At 46.4% G+C, this 21,501-nt stretch overlaps 1 protein-coding gene across 3 annotated transcripts in view; it reads left to right on the top strand.

Annotated features, from left to right (window-relative positions):
- Positions 1-21,501, top strand: part of LOC134909229 (diacylglycerol O-acyltransferase 2-like) — a 55,554-nt gene that overhangs the window by 13,410 nt on the left and 20,643 nt on the right. For all 3 annotated transcript variants that reach the window (XM_063915906.1, XM_063915904.1, XM_063915905.1), the window contains one exon: positions 20,529-20,599. In XM_063915906.1, the coding sequence (XP_063771976.1) occupies positions 20,529-20,599 (71 nt within the window). The remainder of the gene's footprint in view (positions 1-20,528; positions 20,600-21,501) is intronic.

Here is a 21,501-nt window from a genome sequence, read left to right as displayed (position 1 = left end):
AGCCAGTTCTAAATTTCACAAGTAAGTATATAAAGTTTAGGACCCTATCACTAAAGATATTAGAGCTGAAGTTGTGCTTGTCCAGAAGATCATTTACACTACACAGAGCACTAAATAAGACAACTTCTATTTAAAGGGCCCCATACACTAGAACGATGTATTAGTTGGTGAAATTGGATACAATTTCACTTGAACACTCCCGGGAGTGTTTACATACGATTCCAAACGATTTGGTACAATTTGACTTAGTGGGTCACTAGCTTGTATACTCATGTATATCCTGCAGGTGTCACTATTGCTATTGCTGTTCATGAAAAATGTTTCATAAATGACAATCACTCATATACTGCGATGCATGATTGTCACTTACTAACAATAAATAAGCTATAAGGTGGTATACAATATAATAAAAATTTAAATATCCTAACAAAATACTTGTATAATCCAATACGTTTTTCTCCTACGTCCTAGGGGATGCTGGGGACACTTCATAGACCATGGGGTATAGACGGGATCCGCAGGAGACATGGGCTCACTCTAAGACTTTTACTGGGTGTGAACTGGCTTCTCCCTCTATGCCCCTCCTCCAGAGCTCAGTTAGATTCTGTGCCCAGAGAGACTGGACACTAACAGGGGAGCTCTCCTGAGTTTCTCCCGAGTTGTTCGCTCGCTAGCTGCATTTAGCAGCATTGCACACGCTAAGCCGCCGCCCTCTGGGAGTGTATCTTTGTTTAGCAGAATTGCGAACGAAAGATCAGCAGAATTGCGAATAGAAATTTCTTAGCAGTTTCTGAGTAGCTCCAGACTTACTCAGCCATTGCGATCAGTTCAGTCAGTTTCGTTCCTGGTTTGACGTCACAAACACACCCAGCGTTCGCCCAGACACTCCTCCGTTTCTTCAGACACTCCCGCGTTTTTCCCAGAAACGCCAGCGTTTTTTCGCACACGCCCAGAAAACGGCAAGTTTCCGCCCAGAAACACCCACTTCCTGTCAATCACAGTACGATCACCAGAACGATGAAAAATCCTTGTTATGCCGTGAGTAAAATACCTAACTTTTGTGTAAAATAACTAAGCGCATGCTGTCTGCGAACCTTGCGCATGCGCAGTAAGCGACGAATCGCAATATAGCGCAAATCGGCAACGAGCAAACAACTCTGAATGACCCCCTTAGTTAGGTTTTTTATTTTCAGGGAGACCTGCTGGCAACAGGCTCCCTGCTTCGTGGGACTGAGGGGAGAGAAGCAGACCTACTTCTAATGAGTTAAAGGCTCTGCTTCTTAGGCTACTGGACACCATTAGCTCCAGAGGGTCTGATCGTAAGCCGTGCTAGATGCTCGTTCCCGGAGCCACGCCGTCAACCCCCCTTGCAGAGCCAGAAGAAAGAAGCCGGGTGAGTATTCAGAAGACTTCAGAGACAGCAGACGCTGACTGAGGTACCACGCGGCGGGTGCGCTGCGCGCCATGCTCACACACACACAAGCGGCACTGTTGGGTGCAGGGCGCAGGGGGGGCGTCCTGAGCAGCTGGAAACCTCAGACCAGACACTGGCAAAGACAGGTGGTGCCTGGGCACAGATTATACCCCCGCCAGTATAAATATATTTTAAAAAGAAGCGGGACTGAAGCGCGCCATTGAGGGGGCGTGGCTTAGCCCTCGTAGCTCTAACCAGCGCCATTTTTCTCTCGACAGAGCTGCAGAGACGCTGAGCCTTCCTCCTCCACTGTAACAAGTAACAGGGGAAAAACAGGTTTATTTGGTGCTTACTATTCTGACATAAGAGAAGCGTTGACATATCTGGGGCTGTGTACTGCACACTTCAGATCAAAGTTATTCGCTGGTGTGTGAGCTGGCAAACTCCCTTTGTGTCTCCCTGACAGGCTTAGTGTGGGTCTGTTCCATATAGCCCAGTGTGTTTGGTGGTGGAGAAATTACTAGAACACGTCGCGCTCTCCCTGAAGATTCTACAGCAACATGGTTGGCTCCTGCCAAAATCACAGTTGGTTCCGACAACGTGGCTGTCGTTCCTGGGCATGATTTTGGACACGGAGTTACAGAGAGTTTTTCTGCCAGTGGAGAAAGCTCTGGAAATCCAGAACATGGTAAAAGGGATTCTGAAACCGGCGAGGGTGTCGATTCTAGAGATGAGCGCCGGAAATTTTTCGGGTTTTGTGTTTTGGTTTTGGGTTCGGTTCCGCGGCCGTGTTTTGGGTTCGACCGCGTTTTGGCAAAACCTCACCGAATTTTTTTTGTCGGATTCGGGTGTGTTTTGGATTCGGGTGTTTTTTTCCCAAAAACCTAAAAAACAGCTTAAATCATAGAATTTGGCGGTCATTTTGATCCCAAAGTATTATTAACCTCAAAAACCATAATTTCCACTCATTTTCAGTCTATTCTGAATACCTCACACCTCACAATATTATTTTTAGTCCTAAAATTTGCACCGAGGTCGCTGTGTGAGTAAGATAAGCGACCCTAGTGGCCGACACAAACACCGGGCCCATCTAGGAGTGGCACTGCAGTGTCACGCAGGATGGCCCTTCCAAAAAACCCTCCCCAAACAGCACATGACGCAAAGAAAAAAAGAGGCGCAATGAGGTAGCTGTGTGAGTAAGATTAGCGACCCTAGTGGCCGACACAAACACCGGGCCCATCTAGGAGTGGCACTGCAGTGTCACGCAGGATGTCCCTTCCAAAAAACCCTCCCCAAACAGCACATGACGCAAAGAAAAAAAGAGGCGCAATGAGGTAGCTGTGTGAGTAAGATAAGCGACCCTAGTGGCCGACACAAACACCGGGCCCATCTAGGAGTGTCACTGCAGTGTCACGCAGGATGTCCCTTCCAAAAAACCCTCCCCAAACAGCACATGACGCAAAGAAAAAAAGAGGCGCAATGAGGTAGCTGTGTGAGTAAGATAAGCGACCCTAGTGGCCGACACAAACACCGTGCCCATCTAGGAGTGGCACTGCAGTGTCACGCAGGATGTCCCTTCCAAAAAACCCTCCCCAAACAGCACATGACGCAAAGAAAAAGAAAAGAAAAAAGAGGTGCAAGATGGAATTGTCCTTGGGCCCTCCCACCCACTCTTATGTTGTATAAACAAAACAGGACATGCACACTTTAACCAACCCATCATTTCAGTGACAGGGTCTGCCACACGACTGTGACTGATATGACGGGTTGGTTTGGACCCCCCCCAAAAAAGAAGCAATTAATCTCTCCTTGCACAAACTGGCTCTACAGAGGCAAGATGTCCACCTCATCATCACCCTCCGATATATCACCGTGTACATCCCCCTCCTCACAGATTATCAATTCGTCCCCACTGGAATCCACCATCTCAGCTCCCTGTGTACTTTGTGGAGGCAATTGCTGCTGTTCAATGTCTCCGCGGAGGAATTGATTATAATTCATTTTAATGAACATCATCTTCTCCACATTTTCTGGATGTAACCTCGTACGCCGATTGCTGACAAGGTGAGCGGCGGCACTAAACACTCTTTCGGAGTACACACTTGTGGGAGGGCAACTTAGGTAGAATAAAGCCAGTTTGTGCAAGGGCCTCCAAATTGCCTCTTTTTCCTGCCAGTATAAGTACGGACTGTGTGACGTGCCTACTTGGATGCGGTCACTCATATAATCCTCCACCATTCTATCAATGTTGAGAGAATCGTATGCAGTGACAGTAGACGACATGTCCGTAATCGTTGTCAGGTCCTTCAGTCCGGACCAGATGTCAGCATCAGCAGTCGCTCCAGACTGCCCTGCATCACCGCCAGCGGGTGGGCTCGGAATTCTGAGCCTTTTCCTTGCACCCCCAGTTGCGGGAGAATGTGAAGGAGGAGATGTTGACAGGTCGCGTTCCGCTTGACTTGACAATTTTGTCACCAGCAGGTCTTTCAACCCCAGCAGACTTGTGTCTGCCGGAAAGAGAGATCCAAGGTAGGCTTTAAATCTAGGATCGAGCACGGTGGCCAAAATGTAGTGCTCTGATTTCAACAGATTGACCACCCGTGAATCCTTGTTAAGCGAATTAAGGGCTCCATCCACAAGTCCCACATGCCTAGCGGAATCGCTCCGTGTTAGCTCCTCCTTCAATGTCTCCAGCTTCTTCTGCAAAAGCCTGATGAGGGGAATGACCTGACTCAGGCTGGCAGTGTCTGAACTGACTTCACGTGTGGCAAGTTCAAAGGGCATCAGAACCTTGCACAACGTTGAAATCATTCTCCACTGCGCTTGAGACAGGTGCATTCCACCTACTATATCGTGCTCAATTGTATAGGCTTGAATGGCCTTTTGCTGCTCCTCCAACCTCTGAAGCATATAGAGGGTTGAATTCCACCTCGTTACCACTTCTTGCTTCAGATGATGGCAGGGCAGGTTCAGTAGTTTTTGGTGGTGCTCCAGTCTTCTGTACGTGGTGCCTGTACGCCGAAAGTGTCCCGCAATTCTTCTGGCCACCGACAGCATCTCTTGCACGCCCCTGTCGTTTTTTAAAAAATTCTGCACCACCAAATTCAAGGTATGTGCAAAACATGGGACGTGCTGGAATTTGCCCATATTTAATGCACACACAATATTGCTGGCGTTGTCCGATGCCACAAATCCACAGGAGAGTCCAATTGGGGTAAGCCATTCCGCGATGATCTTCCTCAGTTGCCGTAAGAGGTTTTCAGCTGTGTGCGTATTCTGGAAAGCGGTGATACAAAGCGTAGCCTGCCTAGGAAAGAGTTGGCGTTTGCGAGATGCTGCTACTGGTGCCGCCGCTGCTGTTCTTGCGGCGGGAGTCCATACATCTACCCAGTGGGCTGTCACAGTCATATAGTCCTGACCCTGCCCTGCTCCACTTGTCCACATGTCCGTGGTTAAGTGGACATTGGGTACAACTGCATTTTTTAGGACACTGGTGAGTCTTTTTCTGACGTCCGTGTACATTCTCGGTATCGCCTGCCTAGAGAAGTGGAACCTAGATGGTATTTGGTAACGGGGGCACACTGCCTCAATACAATAAATTGTCTAGTTCCCTGTGAACTAACGGCGGATACCGGACGCACGTCTAACACCAACATAGTTGTCAAGGCCTCAGTTATCCGCTTTGCAGCAGGATGACTGCTGTGATATTTCATCTTCCTCGCAAAGGACTGTTGAACAGTCAATTGCTTACTGGAAGTAGTACAAGTGGGCTTACGACTTCCCCTCTGGGATGACCATCGACTCCCAGCAGCAACAACAGCAGCGCCAGCAGCAGTAGGCGTTACACGCAAGGATGCATCGGAGGAATCCCAGGCAGGAGAGGGCTCGTCAGAATTGCCAGTGACATTGCCTGCAGGACTATTGGCATTCCTGGGGAAGGAGGAAATTGACACTGAGGGAGTTGGTGGGGTGGTTTGCGTGAGCTTGGTTACAAGAGGAAGGGATTTACTGGTCAGTGGACTGCTTCCGCTGTCACCCAAAGTTTTTGAACTTGTCACTGACTTATTATGAATGCGCTGCAGGTGACGTATAAGGGAGGATGTTCCGAGGTGGTTAACGTCCTTACCCCTACTTATTACAGCTTAACAAAGGGAACACACGGCTTGACACCTGTTGTCCGCATTTCTGGTGAAATACTTCCACACCGAAGAGCTGATTTTTTTGGTATTTTCACCAGGCATGTCAACGGCCATATTCCTACCACGGACAACAGGTGTCTCCCCGGGTGCCTGACTTAAACAAACCACCTCACCATCAGAATCCTCCTGGTCAATTTCCTCCCCAGCGCCAGCAACACCCATATCCTCCTCATCCTGGTGTACTTCAACACTGACATCTTCAATCTGACTATCAGGAACTGGACTGCGGGTGCTCCTTCCATCACTTGCAGGGGGCGTGCAAATGGTGGAAGGCGCATGCTCTTCACGTCCAGTGTTGGGAAGGTCAGGCATCGCAACCGACACAATTGGAGTCGGACTCTCCTTGTGGATTTGGGATTTCGAAGAACGCACAGTTCTTTGCGGTGCTACTGCTTTTGCCAGCTTTAGTCTTTTCATTTTTCTAGCGAGAGGCTGAGTGCTTCCATCCTCATGTGAAGCTGAACCACTAGCCATGAACATAGGCCAGGGCCTCAGCCGTTCCTTGCCACTCCGTGTGGTAAATGGCATATTGGCAAGTTTACGCTTCTCCTCCGACAATTTTATTTTAGGTTTTGGAGTCCTTTTTTTACTGATATTTGGTGTTTTGGATTTGACATGCTCTGTACTATGACATTGGGCATCGGCCTTGGCAGACGACGTTGCTGGCATTTCATCGTCTCGGCCATGACTAGTGGCAGCAGCTTCAGCACGAGGTGGAAGTGGATCTTGATCTTTCCCTAATTTTGGAACCTCAACATTTTTGTTCTCCATATTTTAATAGGCACAACTAAAAGGCACCTCAGGTAAACAATGGAGATGGATGGATTGGATACTAGTATACAATTATGGACGGGCTGCCGAGTGCCGACACAGAGGTAGCCACAGCCGTGAACTACCGCACTGTACTGTGTCTGCTGCTAATATATAGACTGGTTGATAAAGAGATAGTATACTCGTAACTAGTATGTATGTATAAAGAAAGAAAAAAAAACCACGGTTAGGTGGTATATACAATTATGGACGGGCTGCCGAGTGCCGACACAGAGGTAGCCACAGCCGTGAACTACCGCACTGTACTGTGTCTGCTGCTAATATATAGACTGGTTGATAAAGAGATAGTATACTCGTAACTAGTATGTATGTATAAAGAAAGAAAAAAAAACCACGGTTAGGTGGTATATACAATTATGGACGGGCTGCCGAGTGCCGACACAGAGGTAGCCACAGCCGTGAACTACCGCACTGTACTGTGTCTGCTGCTAATATAGACTGGTTGATAAAGAGATAGTATACTCGTAACTAGTATGACTATAAAGAAAGAAAAAAAAACCACGGTTAGGTGGTATATACAATTATGGACGGGCTGCCGAGTGCCGACACAGAGGTAGCCACAGCCGTGAACTACCGCACTGTACTGTGTCTGCTGCTAATATATAGACTGGTTGATAAAGAGATAGTATACTCGTAACTAGTATGTATGTATAAAGAAAGAAAAAAAAAACCACGGTTAGGTGGTATATACAATTATGGACGGGTTGCCGAGTGCCGACACAGAGGTAGCCACAGCCGTGAACTACCGCACTGTACTGTGTCTGCTGCTAATATAGACTGGTTGATAAAGAGATAGTATACTCGTAACTAGTATGACTATAAAGAAAGAAAAAAAAACCACGGTTAGGTGGTATATACAATTATGGACGGGCTGCCGAGTGCCGACACAGAGGTAGCCACAGCCGTGAACTACCGCACTGTACTGTGTCTGCTGCTAATATATAGACTGGTTGATAAAGAGATAGTATACTCGTAACTAGTATGTATGTATAAAGAAAGAAAAAAAAACCACGGTTAGGTGGTATATACAATTATGGACGGGCTGCCGAGTGCCGACACAGAGGTAGCCACAGCCGTGAACTACCGCACTGTACTGTGTCTGCTGCTAATATAGACTGGTTGATAAAGAGATAGTATACTCGTAACTAGTATGTATGTATAAAGAAAGAAAAAAAAAACACGGTTAGGTGGTATATACAATTATGGACGGGCTGCCGAGTGCCGACACAGAGGTAGCCACAGCCGTGAACTACCGCACTGTACTGTGTCTGCTGCTAATATATAGACTGGTTGATAAAGAGATAGTATACTCGTAACTAGTATGTATGTATAAAGAAAGAAAAGAAAACCACGGTTAGGTGGTATATACAATTATGGACGGGCTGCCGAGTGCCGACACAGAGGTAGCCACAGCCGTGAACTACCGCACTGTACTGTGTCTGCTGCTAATATATAGACTGGTTGATAAAGAGATAGTATACTCGTAACTAGTATGTATGTATAAAGAAAGAAAAAAAAAACACGGTTAGGTGGTATATACAATTATGGACGGGCTGCCGAGTGCCGACACAGAGGTAGCCACAGCCGTGAACTACCGCACTGTACTGTGTCTGCTGCTAATATAGACTGGTTGATAAAGAGATAGTATACTCGTAACTAGTATGTATGTATAAAGAAAGAAAAAAAAACCATGGTTAGGTGGTATATACAATTATGGACGGGCTGCCGAGTGCCGACACAGAGGTAGCCACAGCCGTGAACTACCGCACTGTACTGTGTCTGCTGCTAATATAGACTGGTTGATAAAGAGATAGTATACTCGTAACTAGTATGACTATAAAGAAAGAAAAAAAAACCACGGTTAGGTGGTATATACAATTATGGACGGGCTGCCGAGTGCCGACACAGAGGTAGCCACAGCCATGAACTACCGCACTGTACTGTGTCTGCTGCTAATATAGACTGGTTGATAAAGAGATAGTATACTACTAATATTATATATACTGGTGGTCAGGTCACTGGTCACTAGTCACACTGGCAGTGGCACTCCTGCAGCAAAAGTGTGCACTGTTTAATTTTAATATAATATTATGTACTCCTGGCTCCTGCTATAACCTATAACTGGCACTGCAGTGCTCCCCAGTCTCCCCCACAATTATAAGCTGTGTGAGCTGAGCACAGTCAGATATATATATATACATTGATGCAGCACACTGGGCTGAGCAGTGCACACAGATATGGTATGTGACTGAGTCACTGTGTGTATCGTTTTTTTCAGGCAGAGAACGGATATATTAAATAAAACAAACAACTGCACTGTCTGGTGGTCACTGTGGTCGTCAGTCACTAAACTCTGCACTCTCTTCTACAGTATCACAGCCTCAGGTCAATCTCTCTCTCTCTCTCTCAACCCTAATCTAAATGGAGAGGACGCCAGCCACGTCCTCTCCCTATCAATCTCAATGCACGTGTGAAAATGGCGGCGACGCGCGGCTCCTTATATAGAATCCGAGTCTCGCGATAGAATCCGAGCCTCGCGAGAATCCGACAGCGTCATGATGACGTTCGGGCGCGCTCGGGTTAACCGAGCAAGGCAAGAAGATCCGAGTCGCTCGGACCCGTTAAAAAAAACATGAAGTTCGGGCGGGTTCGGATTCAGAGAAACCGAACCCGCTCATCTCTAGTCGATTCATCAGTGCACTCGGTTACTGGGAAAGATGGTGGCGGCATACGAGGCCGTTCCATTTGGCCGGTTTCATGCCAGGGTGTTTCAGTGGGACCTGCTGGACAAGTGGTCCGGGTCTCACCTACTCATGCACCAGAAAATAGTCCTGTCTGCCAGGACCAGAATCTCTCTCCTGTGGTGGCTGCACAGTCCTCACCTTCTAGAGGGACGCAGGTTCGGGATCCAGGATTGGGTCCTGGTAACCACGGATGCAAGTCTCCGGGGATGGGGAGCAGTCACTCAGGGGTAAATTTCCGGGGAAAATGGTCAAGTCAGGAGGCTTGTCTGCACATAAACATTCTAGAATTAAGGGCTATTTACAACGGCCTTCGACAAGCGGAAAACCTTCTTCAAGATCTGCCCGTCTTGATTCAGTCGGACAACATAACAGCAGTGGCGTACATAAACCGCCAGGGCGGAACAAAGAGCAGAGTGGCAATGGCAGAAGCCACAAAAGTTCTCCGCTGGGCGGAAAGACATGTAAGCGCTCTAGCGGCAGTCTTCATTCCTGGAGTGGACAACTGGGAAGCAGACTTCCTCAGCAGACACGATCTCCATCCAGGGGAATGGGGTCTTCATCAAGAGGTCTTTGCAGAGGGAAGTCCTCATGTAGACATGATGGCGTCTCGACTCAACAAGAAACTTCGGAGGTATTGTTCCAGGTCAAGGGACCCTCAAGCAACAGCGGTGGACGCCTTGGTGACACCGTGGGTGTTTCCGTCGGTCTACGTGTTCCCGCCGCTTCCACTCATCCCGAAGGTGCTAAGAATCATAAGAAGAACAAGAGTTCCGACGATACTCATTGTCCTGGACTGGCCGAAGAGAGCCTGGTATCCGGATCTTCAGGAGTTGCTCATGGGAGATCCGTGGCCTCTTCCTCTACGAGAGGACCTGTTACAGAAAGGTCCATGCGTGTTCCAGGACTTACCGCGGCTGCGTTTGACGGCATAGCGGTTGAACGCCGTATTCTAGCCCAGAAGGGGATTCCCAGTGAAGTTATCCCCACTCTGCTTCAGGCTAGAAAGGAAGTAACGGCGAAGCATTACCACCGTATTTGGAGAAAATATGTGTCTTGGTGTGAATCCAAGAAGGCTCCTACGGAGGAATTTCAGCTGGGGCGTTTTCACCATTTTCTGCAAGCTGGTGTGGATGCGGGCCTTAAGCTGGGCTCCATTAAGGTGCAAATTTCGGCTTTATCTATATTCTTTCAAAAGGAATTGGCTTCCCTCCCGGAGGTTCAGACTTTCGTAAAGGGTGTGCTGCATATCCATCCTCCATTTGTGCCTCCGGTGGCTCCGTGGGATCTCAACATGGTGTTGAGGTTCCTGCAATCTTCTTGGTTTGAACCTTTACGGAAGGTTGAACTGAAATTCCTCACGTGGAAAGTGGCCATGTTGTTGGCATTGTCTCACAAGAGCCCCTATTTGATCTTCCATGAAGATAGAGCGGAGTTGCGGACTCGGCAGATGTTTCTACCAAAGGTGGTTTCAGCGTTTCACATGAACCAACCTATTGTAGTGCCAGTGGCTACTGTCACCCTCGTGGACTCAAAGTCTCTGGATATGGTCAGGGCTTTGAAAATCTATGTAGCCAGAATGGCTCCGATCAGGAAAACGGAGGCTCTGTTTGTCCTCTATGCTCCCAATAAGATTGGGACGCCTGCTTCCAAGCAGACTATTGCGCGTTGGATCTGTAACACGATTCAACAGGCTCATTCTACGGCTGGATTACCGTTGCCGAAAACGGTTAAGGCCCATTCTTCTAGGAAGGTGGGCTCATCTTGGGCAGCTGCCCGTGGGGTTTCGGCGTTACAACTTTGTCGAGCAGCTACTTGGTCGGGTTCAAACACTTTCGCAAAGTTCTACAAGTTTGATACCCTGGCTAATGAGGACCTCTTGTTTGGTCAACCGGTGCTGCAGAGTCGTCCGCACCCTCCCCGCCCGATCTGAAGATTTGGTATGATCCCCATGGTCTATGAAGTGTCCCCAGCATCCTCTGGGACGTAGGAGAAAATAGGATTTTAATACCTACCGGTAAATCCTTTTCTCTTAATCCGTAGAGGATGCTGGGCACCCGTCCCTGTGCGGACTCTTTCTGCAGTAGTGGTTGTAGGTTTTGGTTGTGTTACACAATGGTTGTGTTTGGTTATAATCAGCCTGTTGCAGGTTTTTTGTTCATGCTGTTGACTGGGTTTACTTACAAATGCCATGTTGTACGGCGTGTTTGTGGTGTGAGCTGGTTTGTATCTCACCCTTAGTTTTAAAAATAAAAAAAATCCTTTTCCTCGAAATGTTTGTCTCCCTGGGCACAGTTCCTATAACTGAGGTCTGGAGGAGGGGCATAGAGGGAGGAGCCAGTTCACACCCAGTAAAAGTCTTAGAGTGTGCCCATGTCTCCTGCGGATCCCATCTATACCCTATGGTCTATGAAGTGTCCCCAGCATCCTCTACGGACTAAGAGAAAAGGATTTACCGGTAGGTATTAAAATCCCATTTTTTTTCTAATTACACCATAATAGCTCTGATAGGCGCAAAGTTTAAATTTAACGTGATACCTTTCCTAACAGATCTCTCCTTAGTGACAAAAATGTTCCATTGCCATCAATACAGTGACAGATAGCAGGCATCTGCAGTTTTCTGTTTTCATTCCTAGTTAATTATTTTCACACTTCTTTTAATCCATCAATATGCTCAGTATTAGAAGTCTGAAAGACATTTATTCGTATCTCTGAAGTCCTAAACTCTAGCACATTATCTCTCCAAAAGAATGCACGGTACGGAAACTCTGTTGTAGTGCCGTAACTAGACATTTTAGCGCTGTGTGCAAGAATCAGCATTTGCGCCCCCCACACACACACCTATTTAAAATAGGGCCAATAAGGGGCATGGCTGCATGGGGTAGGGGTGTGACATCAAAATAACACCAATTCATATTACGCTGCAAAGTAGTCTCCATTATTCAAATTACGCCGCACAGTAGCGCCACTACACCAGGTAGAGCCCTTTTACACAGGCAGAGTCCCCTTTTTACACATTACGGTGAGCAGAGTCCCTTTTTACACATTACGGCAGGTAAACCCTTTATTCTTTAATGACTGTTATAGCCTCTATTCACCATGCCAGATAGAGCACGCCGCGCCTCCCCCCATCCCAGGCTGTAGTGTCCGTGTGAGCAGAGAGGGAGGGAGAGGCTGACGCATTATTTACGGCTCCTGCTGTTTAGTGTCCTCCTCTCCCTCCCGCGGCTGCCCAAACGTTGCGGCTCTTCACAGTGCACTGTGGGTGGGCTGGGGGCGGACACAGAACGAGTAGCAGGAAGGGACTGGGCGTGTTCACGGATGGGGAGTTCAGCTGCAGTGCTGCCCGTCGCCCAGCTACCTATGTTAGCAGTAGCTGGGCGCTGCCTGTAGCAATTGGCGGACTGACGGTAAAACAGCAACGGCGGTGGCGCGGCAGTGTTGGTGTTGCCAGCGGTTCTGCACCCACAGTGCATATGCGCTGTGGGCAAGGCACCGCTGGCCCACACCTAGTTACGGTGCTGCTCTGTTGGCCCCTGCACGGTGTCCCACTAGAAATATTCCAACGTTTCCTTTCACTGGAGTATGGGCCAGATAGCAAATTGCAGCTTTGTAATCACTTCAGTTATTTCAGTTACATTTATTGGCTGAGTAATGTACATGTGTTATTTTTGTTATCTTTAATTGTAGTTTGGGGGTTTTTTTTTTTTTAGATGTACACTATCTGTATTCATTTATATAGATTTTATAACAACAGTAGGTATAACTATCTTTGAACAATGGACCTGATTTAGAGATGTACGAAAACCCTTTTTATTCCCAGTTGAACGATTATCTGTGTTCTGCACATGCTTGTAAGTCGCACTGCGCTTGTGTCGCAATGGTATTGTGATGGCGGATGCAGAGAGGATTTATCCTCAAATTATTGAAAGTCAGGGACCGTTTAACAGGGTCGGTAACAGTGGAGTGGCTGCAAAAACGCAGGGGCGTCACAACCGTTTTGGGGCATGTTACTGCTTGTGCCTGCAATCTCGTACGCAGTAGAAATGTCTCCAGCGTCTTACTTCCTGCGGCCATCCTGTGTAGGCTACTCAGATGGTGAGTGTTTTCTGATAGTTGGCCTCGTTGTATGCAAGCGGCGGATCAGGGACACCGATTACGGGCACCGCTATACAACTCCAGCGCCTGTGACATTAGCATATTCTCGCACAGCTGCTGTGTTCAAATAACAGCTGCAAATGCATTCACATGTATATCTGCAACAAGATGTATATGTAGGGGTAGATGGAATCAGGCTTTGCCTTTTAAATGACTGCCCCTTTAAAACATTGGGCCCGATTCAGACCTGATCGCTGTTGTGCGAATTCGTTAGGCAGCTGATTATCGATTGCGCATCTGTACGAATCATAGTGTGCACGCGTGAGGCCAAACTGCAAAAAAATCTAGCAACTTTTTTGATCGCTAGGCATAGGCAAGTTGATAACAAGGAAGCCGGCGTTTGGGGGTGGTAACTGTCCATTTTCAGACGTGCCCAAGCATTTTTTAGGCGGGTGTGTGACATCAGCTCCAACCCCAATCAGCCTGATTCTATCACACTGTAGGAATAGATCCTGGGCTACGCACAGACTGGAAAAATAAGTAGCTGGTGAGTGAGTTGTGAATGGATTTGCAGCATACTTGCCTACCTGACCCTCTCCATGAGGGAGAAAATGCTCTGTTCCTGGACTTTCCTGGTAATGTATGATTGCCATCACCTGTGGTGAACTAGTTAATTGATAAGAAAGGTGTTTCACCACAGGTGATGGCAATCATACATTACCAGGAAAGTCCAGGAACAGAGCATTTTCTCCCTCATGGAGAGGGTCAGGTAGGCAAGTATGATTTGCAGTTGACTGGTTTTCGCAGAGATTTTTGCAAGGCGTATGCAGACTTGTACAGGGCGGGTTTTCACTCTGCCTGGGTGGCGACTATCTGATTGCAAACGTCTGCAAATTCGCAGAGGAGTGATCAGGTCTGAATTACCCCCATTGTGCGCGCCTTTCTGAAAACTGCCAGCGCTTGCATCGTGCAAGCTTTTACATTTACCCCGTAGTGTTTGCTCTATAGCTGGGCAAAACTGTGACAAAATGATGTGAGTAGCGTTTTGGCACATTGATAGCGCACTTCACTTTAGCTTTTCCTGAATGTATAGTCAGTGTTGGACTGGGGCAAGGGCCCAACAGGGAATGTACTAGTAGGGGCCAATGCTTAAGCGGTGTGGTAGCTCAACAGAGAGGGTGTGGCGAACCACCAGAGGGTTTGCCCACTTTGATTGCCATGAAGGCTAATCTAGGTGTAGTTTACATAGAAACGGACCAAGCACCAAAGTTAATTTATGGATCTGCTCCATCAAGTGAATGACCCTCTACTACAGTAACAATGTATAATTTGAGAGCACAGTTTAGAACTTGACCCCTAGAGAAGGTGGTAGGGCCTCGGGCATTATGGCCCACCAGGAATTTTCCTAAGGCACCTGTGGGCCAGTCCGCACTTGTGTTATAGTCAATGAATAGAGATGGGGTATTGACCACAATTCATACCGCTGTTCGGTGTCAATGGGGTACTGCTGGTGAAGTTGACGTTAAAGTAAGAAATCACAGAAATCAGCCTGATGCATCTGCTTTATACCATATAGCTTATGAATGGCAAGGTGTAACATATGCAAAGAAACAGTTAAAGTAACATTATTTCTCCATAGCAGCAGTTTGCCTTGTACACTATAACAGTCATAGTTACATAGGGCCGAATTTAGAGGCAGGAACATATCCAGCACAGGATGAAGATGCGGTTTGTTTTGTAAGCAGGTGAAGCACTGCCAGCTTTTGCATGAAGCACCCAGACACTGGGCAGCTTCATTACTACACTGAGGTTTACAGTTCAGCTGGGATGTTCTCCTAGCAGCTCCAAATTCATGTGTACTTTCTATTTCCCCCTAAAACACAACCTGGACACAGGACCATTGAGTGTAACCTTTCATAACAGAATGTCAAATTTCACATTTGCATACCTCCCAACTTTACAGTTTCCTAAAGAGGGACACGCGCGCGGCTTCGCTCCAGAAAAAGGGGGCGTGGCTTCGCGGAGGACCCACCCACGCTCGCTAGCCACTCCCCCATTTTCGGCACTGAGGGGCATGCCCAGCGCCCTGTGAGCCGCTGGCATGCCCCCTCTCCCTCTGAATCCAGTGAATAGACGCTGTGCGCATGCGCACAGCGTCTATTCACCGCTGCTCTGCTAAGCAGGGCAGCGAGACACAGAGACTTCCAACTGCCCCCCCCCCCCCCCACCGGGGGACACTGCGGCCTGCAGGCGGGACAGCGGGACAGTCCCCAAAAAACGGGACTGTCCCGCGAAAATCGGGACAGTTGGGAGGTATGCATTTGCCAACTTAGAAGGTGAAAACAAAACTGTCATTTGATGAATGAAGCTATCATCTTGTTTTGCAAATGAACGTTATTTCATAGTTACTTGTGCATGTTGTATCGTGCAGCCCCCGGCCAACAATGATAAATAGACCCTAAAATGTAGCGAAAGACTATTCTATAATTTATGCATATATTACAGCCAGCCCTGTTCTGACGGTAGCCGGTCTATAGATCTACACTAAAAAGGTCTACAGTCAATAGGTCTACCACTATTGATAGACATCTGTTAGGTCGACAGGGTCAAAAGGTCAACATGACAATGGTCGACACACATATGGTGGACACAAGTGTTGTTGTTATTGTTGTTTTTTGGGGGTAGGGGTTTCAGCTTTTTCATACTTTACCATCCACGTGGACCAAGACTGGGAATAGTAACCTGTGCCGAGTACAGTGGAAGCAGAGCGAGGCACCTTGCCCAAAGTTTGCTCACCATGTGAAGGGACGTGGTACACTAATGGGACTTGCCTGTGGCAGAAAAGTGACAAAACACACCAAAAACCCCACATTTTTTTGTGTCTACCTTTGTTGTTTCGACCATTTCCATGTTGATCTGTTGACTTGTTCTACTGTCTACCTATTCTATGTTGACCTTTTGACCCTGTCGACCTAATGCATGTCTACCATTACTGGTAGACTGAATGACTGTAGACCTTTTTAGCGTAGATCTAATAAGCTACACCCGCTCAGACCTCTTCATATTTTCTGGCCTGTGAAGTGTACAAACACATGAAGATAGCAGGTCCTTCACAGCGACATAAAGTAATAGTCCATATCTCCTGTCTCAATTAGAGCGAGCTGTGCCGCTGTCCTGCAGAAAAGGACTTTACTTGCGATTCAGGGACCGTGAGGAGGTATGTTCCACTGAGTAATGATGTCATGCATACCAGTAGCAAGTGCTCATGGCATCGATGGAGTGTTTTTAGGGGAGGGGACAGGGGCTTGGACTGGCCAGCATTTCCAAAGCCTTCCTTCCGCCATGCAAGCGTGACATGTCTCCTTCTTGCATAACAACGACCCTTCTCAAAGCTGGTTTATCCCCGGGTTTGGACTTTGAATTATGCACATGACAACAACTTACAAAGCAGTGGTGGTTTACAGTGCATCCAGAAAGTATTCACAGCGCTTAACTTTTTCCACAATTTGTTATGTTACAGCCTTATTCCTAACTGGAATACATTAATTTTTTCCTAAAAATTCTACACACAAAACCCCATAATGACAACGTGAAAGTGTTTTTGAGATTTTTGCAAATCTATTAAAAATAAAAAATCACATGTACATAAGTATTCACAGCCTTTGCTCAATACCTTGTTGATGCACCTTTGGCAGCAATTACAGCCTCAAGTCTTTTTGAATATGATGCCACAAGCTTGGCATACCTATCTTTGGCCAGTTTCACCCATTCCTCTTTGCAGCACCTCTCAAGCTCCATCAGGTTGGATGGGACGCGTTGGTACACAGCCATTTTCAGATCTCTCCAGAGATGTTCAATCGGATTCATGTCTGGCCTCTGCTGGGCCACTCAAGGACATTCACAGAGGTGTCCTGAAGGCACTCCTTTGATATCTTGGCTGTGTGCTTAGGGCCGTAACTAGGTCTGGACAGACAGTGCTTTGCCCACAGCGCATCTGCCCTGTGGGCGCACCATCCGCATCCACCCCAATTGGCAACCTATACCCCTGTATGCTCAGATGACAGCCGCTTCCCTGGGCACTGTGCAGCATCCAGCGCCCCACAGCCTCGACCTTCCACTCTCAGAGCGGGATCAGCAGCAGCATCTGCCCAATCAGAGGGAAGGTTCAGCAAGAGTGCTCTTCTCCCCCATTAATTGCGAGGATTGGAGGAGGACAGCAAGAGCGAGGAGGCGGCCTTCCAGGGGTTAGACTTCTGCAGCAGCCGGCTACAGTATGAGAGCCATGGAGATACAGCCCTGAGAAGAGAGCGAGGAGGGGATCGGGCTCTCTCCTGCTCAATCACCCGGAGACTACCAGAGACCAGCTTCCCGATCCCCGACTATGCCCGGACACCCCACCCCACAAGACCTCATGCAAACTGCGGCTCTTCGAAAACCCGCACACTCCTAATTGTAAATGATTAGGTACTGCGTCTTGCTCAGAAGCCAGACGGACCATTGTGTAACAAAGACAGGTTCTTCTTTTAATTTATCTTTTCATGATTATTTTATGTCTATAAAAATATACGTAAAACAGAAACATACATTTAAGCAATACATTCAACACACGAGAACACCCAAGTGATTTAAGTCATATTTTAATTCCCAAATGTTACTGCCTGAAACCTGGTATTACTACATGACACCTCATATTACCTTTGATAGCCTAATGCTACTGCCCATGCACCACCAGCTTTGCACTCCCTCGCTAACTTCATGGACTAAAATAACACAAGGAAACCATTACCATTTCAACGGGTAATGTGCCAATATTTCAGAAGTTTAATTATTAGAGATGATTGGGTTCAGTTTCCTAGAAACTGAACCCACCTGAACTTAGGGGTTCTGAGCAGATGTGTAAAAAGGGGGACTCTGCCGCTATAATTTGTAAAAAGGGGGTCTCTGCCTGCCTATTGTGTAAAAAGGGGGACTCTACTGCCATAATGTGTAAAAAGGGAACTCTGCCTGCCTAATGTGTATAAAGGGAAACTCTGCTGCCATAATGTGTAAAAAGGGAAACTTTGCTGTTGTAATGTGTTAAAAGGGGGACTCTCCCTGCCTAATCTGTAAAAGAGGACGCTCTCTGCCTAATGTGTAAACGGGGACTCTACCTGCCATACTGTGTTAAAGGAGACTCTACCTGCAGTAATGTGTAAAAGGAAGCTCTGCCTGCCGTAATGTGCAAAAGGGAGCTCTGATGCCATACTGTGTAAAAAGGTACTCTACCGGCCGTACTGTGTAAAAGGAGACTTTGCCTGCCATACTGTGTGAAAGGGACTCTGCCTGCCGTACTGTATAAAAGGGGATACTGCCTGCTGTACTGTTTAAAAGGGTACTCTACCTGCCGTACTGTGTAAAAGGGGACTCTACCTGCCGTACTCTGTAAAAGCAGACTTTACCTGCCATACTGTGCAAAAGGGGACTCTACCTGCTGTACTGTGTAAAAGGGGACTCTGCCTGCATGCTGTGTAAAAGGGGATTCTACCTGGCATAATGTGTGATAGGGGCTCTACCTGGAGTAATGTGTAAAAGGGGCTCTACCTGGTGTAATGTGTGTAAGTGGTGCTACTGTGCGGCATAATTTGAATAATGGACACTTCTGTACAGCGTAATATGAATTGGTATTATTTTCGTGGCCACTCCCCTATATTTTTGGCACGTCCTACTGTGCACACTGGCCCTGTATTATATATTTGGGAGGGGGATGGGGTACCGATGCTGTTTCTTGCACACAGAGCTAAAATGTCTAATTACGGCACTGGTGCTTAGGGTCGTTGTCCTGCTGAAAGATGAACCGTCACCCCAGTCTGAGGTCAGGAGCCCACTGGAGCAGGTTTTCATCCAGGATGTCTCTATACATTGTAGCATTCATCTTTCCCTCTGTCCTGACTAGTCTCCCAGTTCCTGCAGCTGAAAAATATCCCCACAGCATGATGCTGCCACCACCATGCTTCACTGTAGAGATGGTATTGGCCTGGTGATGAGCGGTGCCTGGTTTCCTCCAAACATGACGCTTGGCATTCACACCAAAGAGTTAAATCTTTGTCTTATCAGACCAGAGAATTTTGTTTCTCATGGTCAGAGAATCCTTTAGGTGCATTTTTGCAAACTCCAGGCGGGCTGCCACGTGCTTTTTACTAAGGAGTGGCTTCCGTCTGACCACTCTACCATACAGGCCTGATTGGTGGATTGCTGCAGAGATGGTTGTCCTTCTGGAAGGTTCTCCTCTCTCCACAGAGGAATGCTGTAGCTCTGACAGAGTGACCATTGGGTTCTTGGTCACCTCCCTGACTAGAGCCCTTCTCCGCCGATCGCTCAGTTTAGACAGCTGGACAGCTCTAGGAATACCCTGGATTTATAGGCACCATATTAAAATATACTCAGTGATGTTTACAGTTCATCCCCATTTCCCAACCGAACCCTTGACATCACACTCCTCATTGAATATTTTAGCTGTGCTCTTCACAGTGATTGTGGAAGGAAGAACTGGAAATCATGTCTGTGTTACATTGTCACCATTTGCACTTTGCTGTTTTTATAACTTCTGGCTTTATGTTTAAATGATCTCATAGTCCATATTTTCCTAGCAGGAGTGACACTTTAGAATGTCTGCTGGAAGTAAACATGAATTGTAGTTCTAGATTCCCTGATGAACCATGTTTTCTTAATATGGCCAATATGCAATTATTTTAGTTTGTTTGTTTTTGTTTTTTCATTTTAAATACTTGTTTTACACATTGTACAGCAGAGAAGAATACACAACTCCAGTGAGTATTATAGTTTATCTGTAAAATAATAGAAATAGCATTATGCACTCAGGCAGTATTGAAAAAAATTGTAGCATTTCCCGCAACACAAGGTCTTTCTTACTTGTTGTAATACATTAGAAATAACTCTACAGGTACTCAATTAATAAATACAACCAGAAAAAATTGTAGATTATTCATTGTGAACACAGTTGTTGATTACACACATTAGAAGCAGCAGTATTCTCAGCTAGACTGAGAATGCAGCCTACCAATGCAGTAAGGAAGTTATGCCTCTGCCCACAGGGTGGCTGCCTCCACTGTGTTTGGGTGACTTGTTGAGTTGAATCTCAGTTCCATTATGATGGTCAAAGGGGAAAGTTTTAGATTCTATAGATGTTTAAATTGTGTTTCATTTAGAATTTAGTTTTGATTTACCCATCATTGTCTTGTGTTGCAGGTGGAAGAAGGTCAGTTTGGATGAGTAGATGGACTATTTGGCATTATTTAAGAGATTATTTCCCCATAAAGGTGGGTAGAAATATAGGTGGGAGTTTATATAGCAGATTTGTATATTAAATCCATTTTATTCTGCAACACTATACAACACCATACAAACTCAGAATTATACGTAGTACTGGTGGGGCTTTCTGAAAAGTGCTGGTTTAGGAGTGGAATAGATATATACCTATTTAACTATTTTTGTTATTGTCCATATTGTATAATGATAAATGGATTAGACCATATGATCCCGTTAATTATATTACAGGTTGAGTATCCCTTATCCAAAATGCTTGGGACCAAAAGTATTTTGGATATCGGATTTTTCCGTATTTTTGAATAATTGCCTCCCATAATGAGATAGAGTATCATGGTGATGGGACCCAAGTCTAAGCACAGAATGCATTTATGTTTCATATACACCTTATACACACAGCCTGAAGGTCATTTTAGCCAATATTTTTTATAACTTTGTGCATTAAACAAAGTGTGTGTACATTCACACAATTCATTTATGTTTCATATACACGTTATATACACAGCCTGAAGGTCATCTAATACAATATTTTTAATAACTTTGTGTATTAAACAAAGTTTGTGTACATTGAGCCGTCAGAAAACAAAGGTTTCACTATCTCAGTCTTGCTCAAAAAAATCCGTATTTCGGAATATTTGGATATGGGATACTCAACCTGTATAATCACACTTCAGATTACGGGCCTCGTTTATGAATTGCTCTTTTCTGTATCTGTAACTGGGCTATCATCCCAGCACACATCACTGTGTCCAGCTACTATCTGAAGATGCCTTTGCACATCTGCCCAGATGCTGCAGAGATTTTATACTCTCCAGAGGCACAAAGTGTAAACATCACATCCTTTCACCTTCATGTTTCTCTTACAGTACGTCTCCGTTTAGCCTTATGTCTTGCA

Source organism: Pseudophryne corroboree, chromosome 4 (genome assembly GCF_028390025.1).
Source record: "Pseudophryne corroboree isolate aPseCor3 chromosome 4, aPseCor3.hap2, whole genome shotgun sequence".
Taxonomy (NCBI): domain Eukaryota; kingdom Metazoa; phylum Chordata; class Amphibia; order Anura; family Myobatrachidae; genus Pseudophryne; species Pseudophryne corroboree.
Note: the sequence above shows the minus strand (reverse complement) of the source record. Positions and strands in the feature narration are given on the sequence as shown.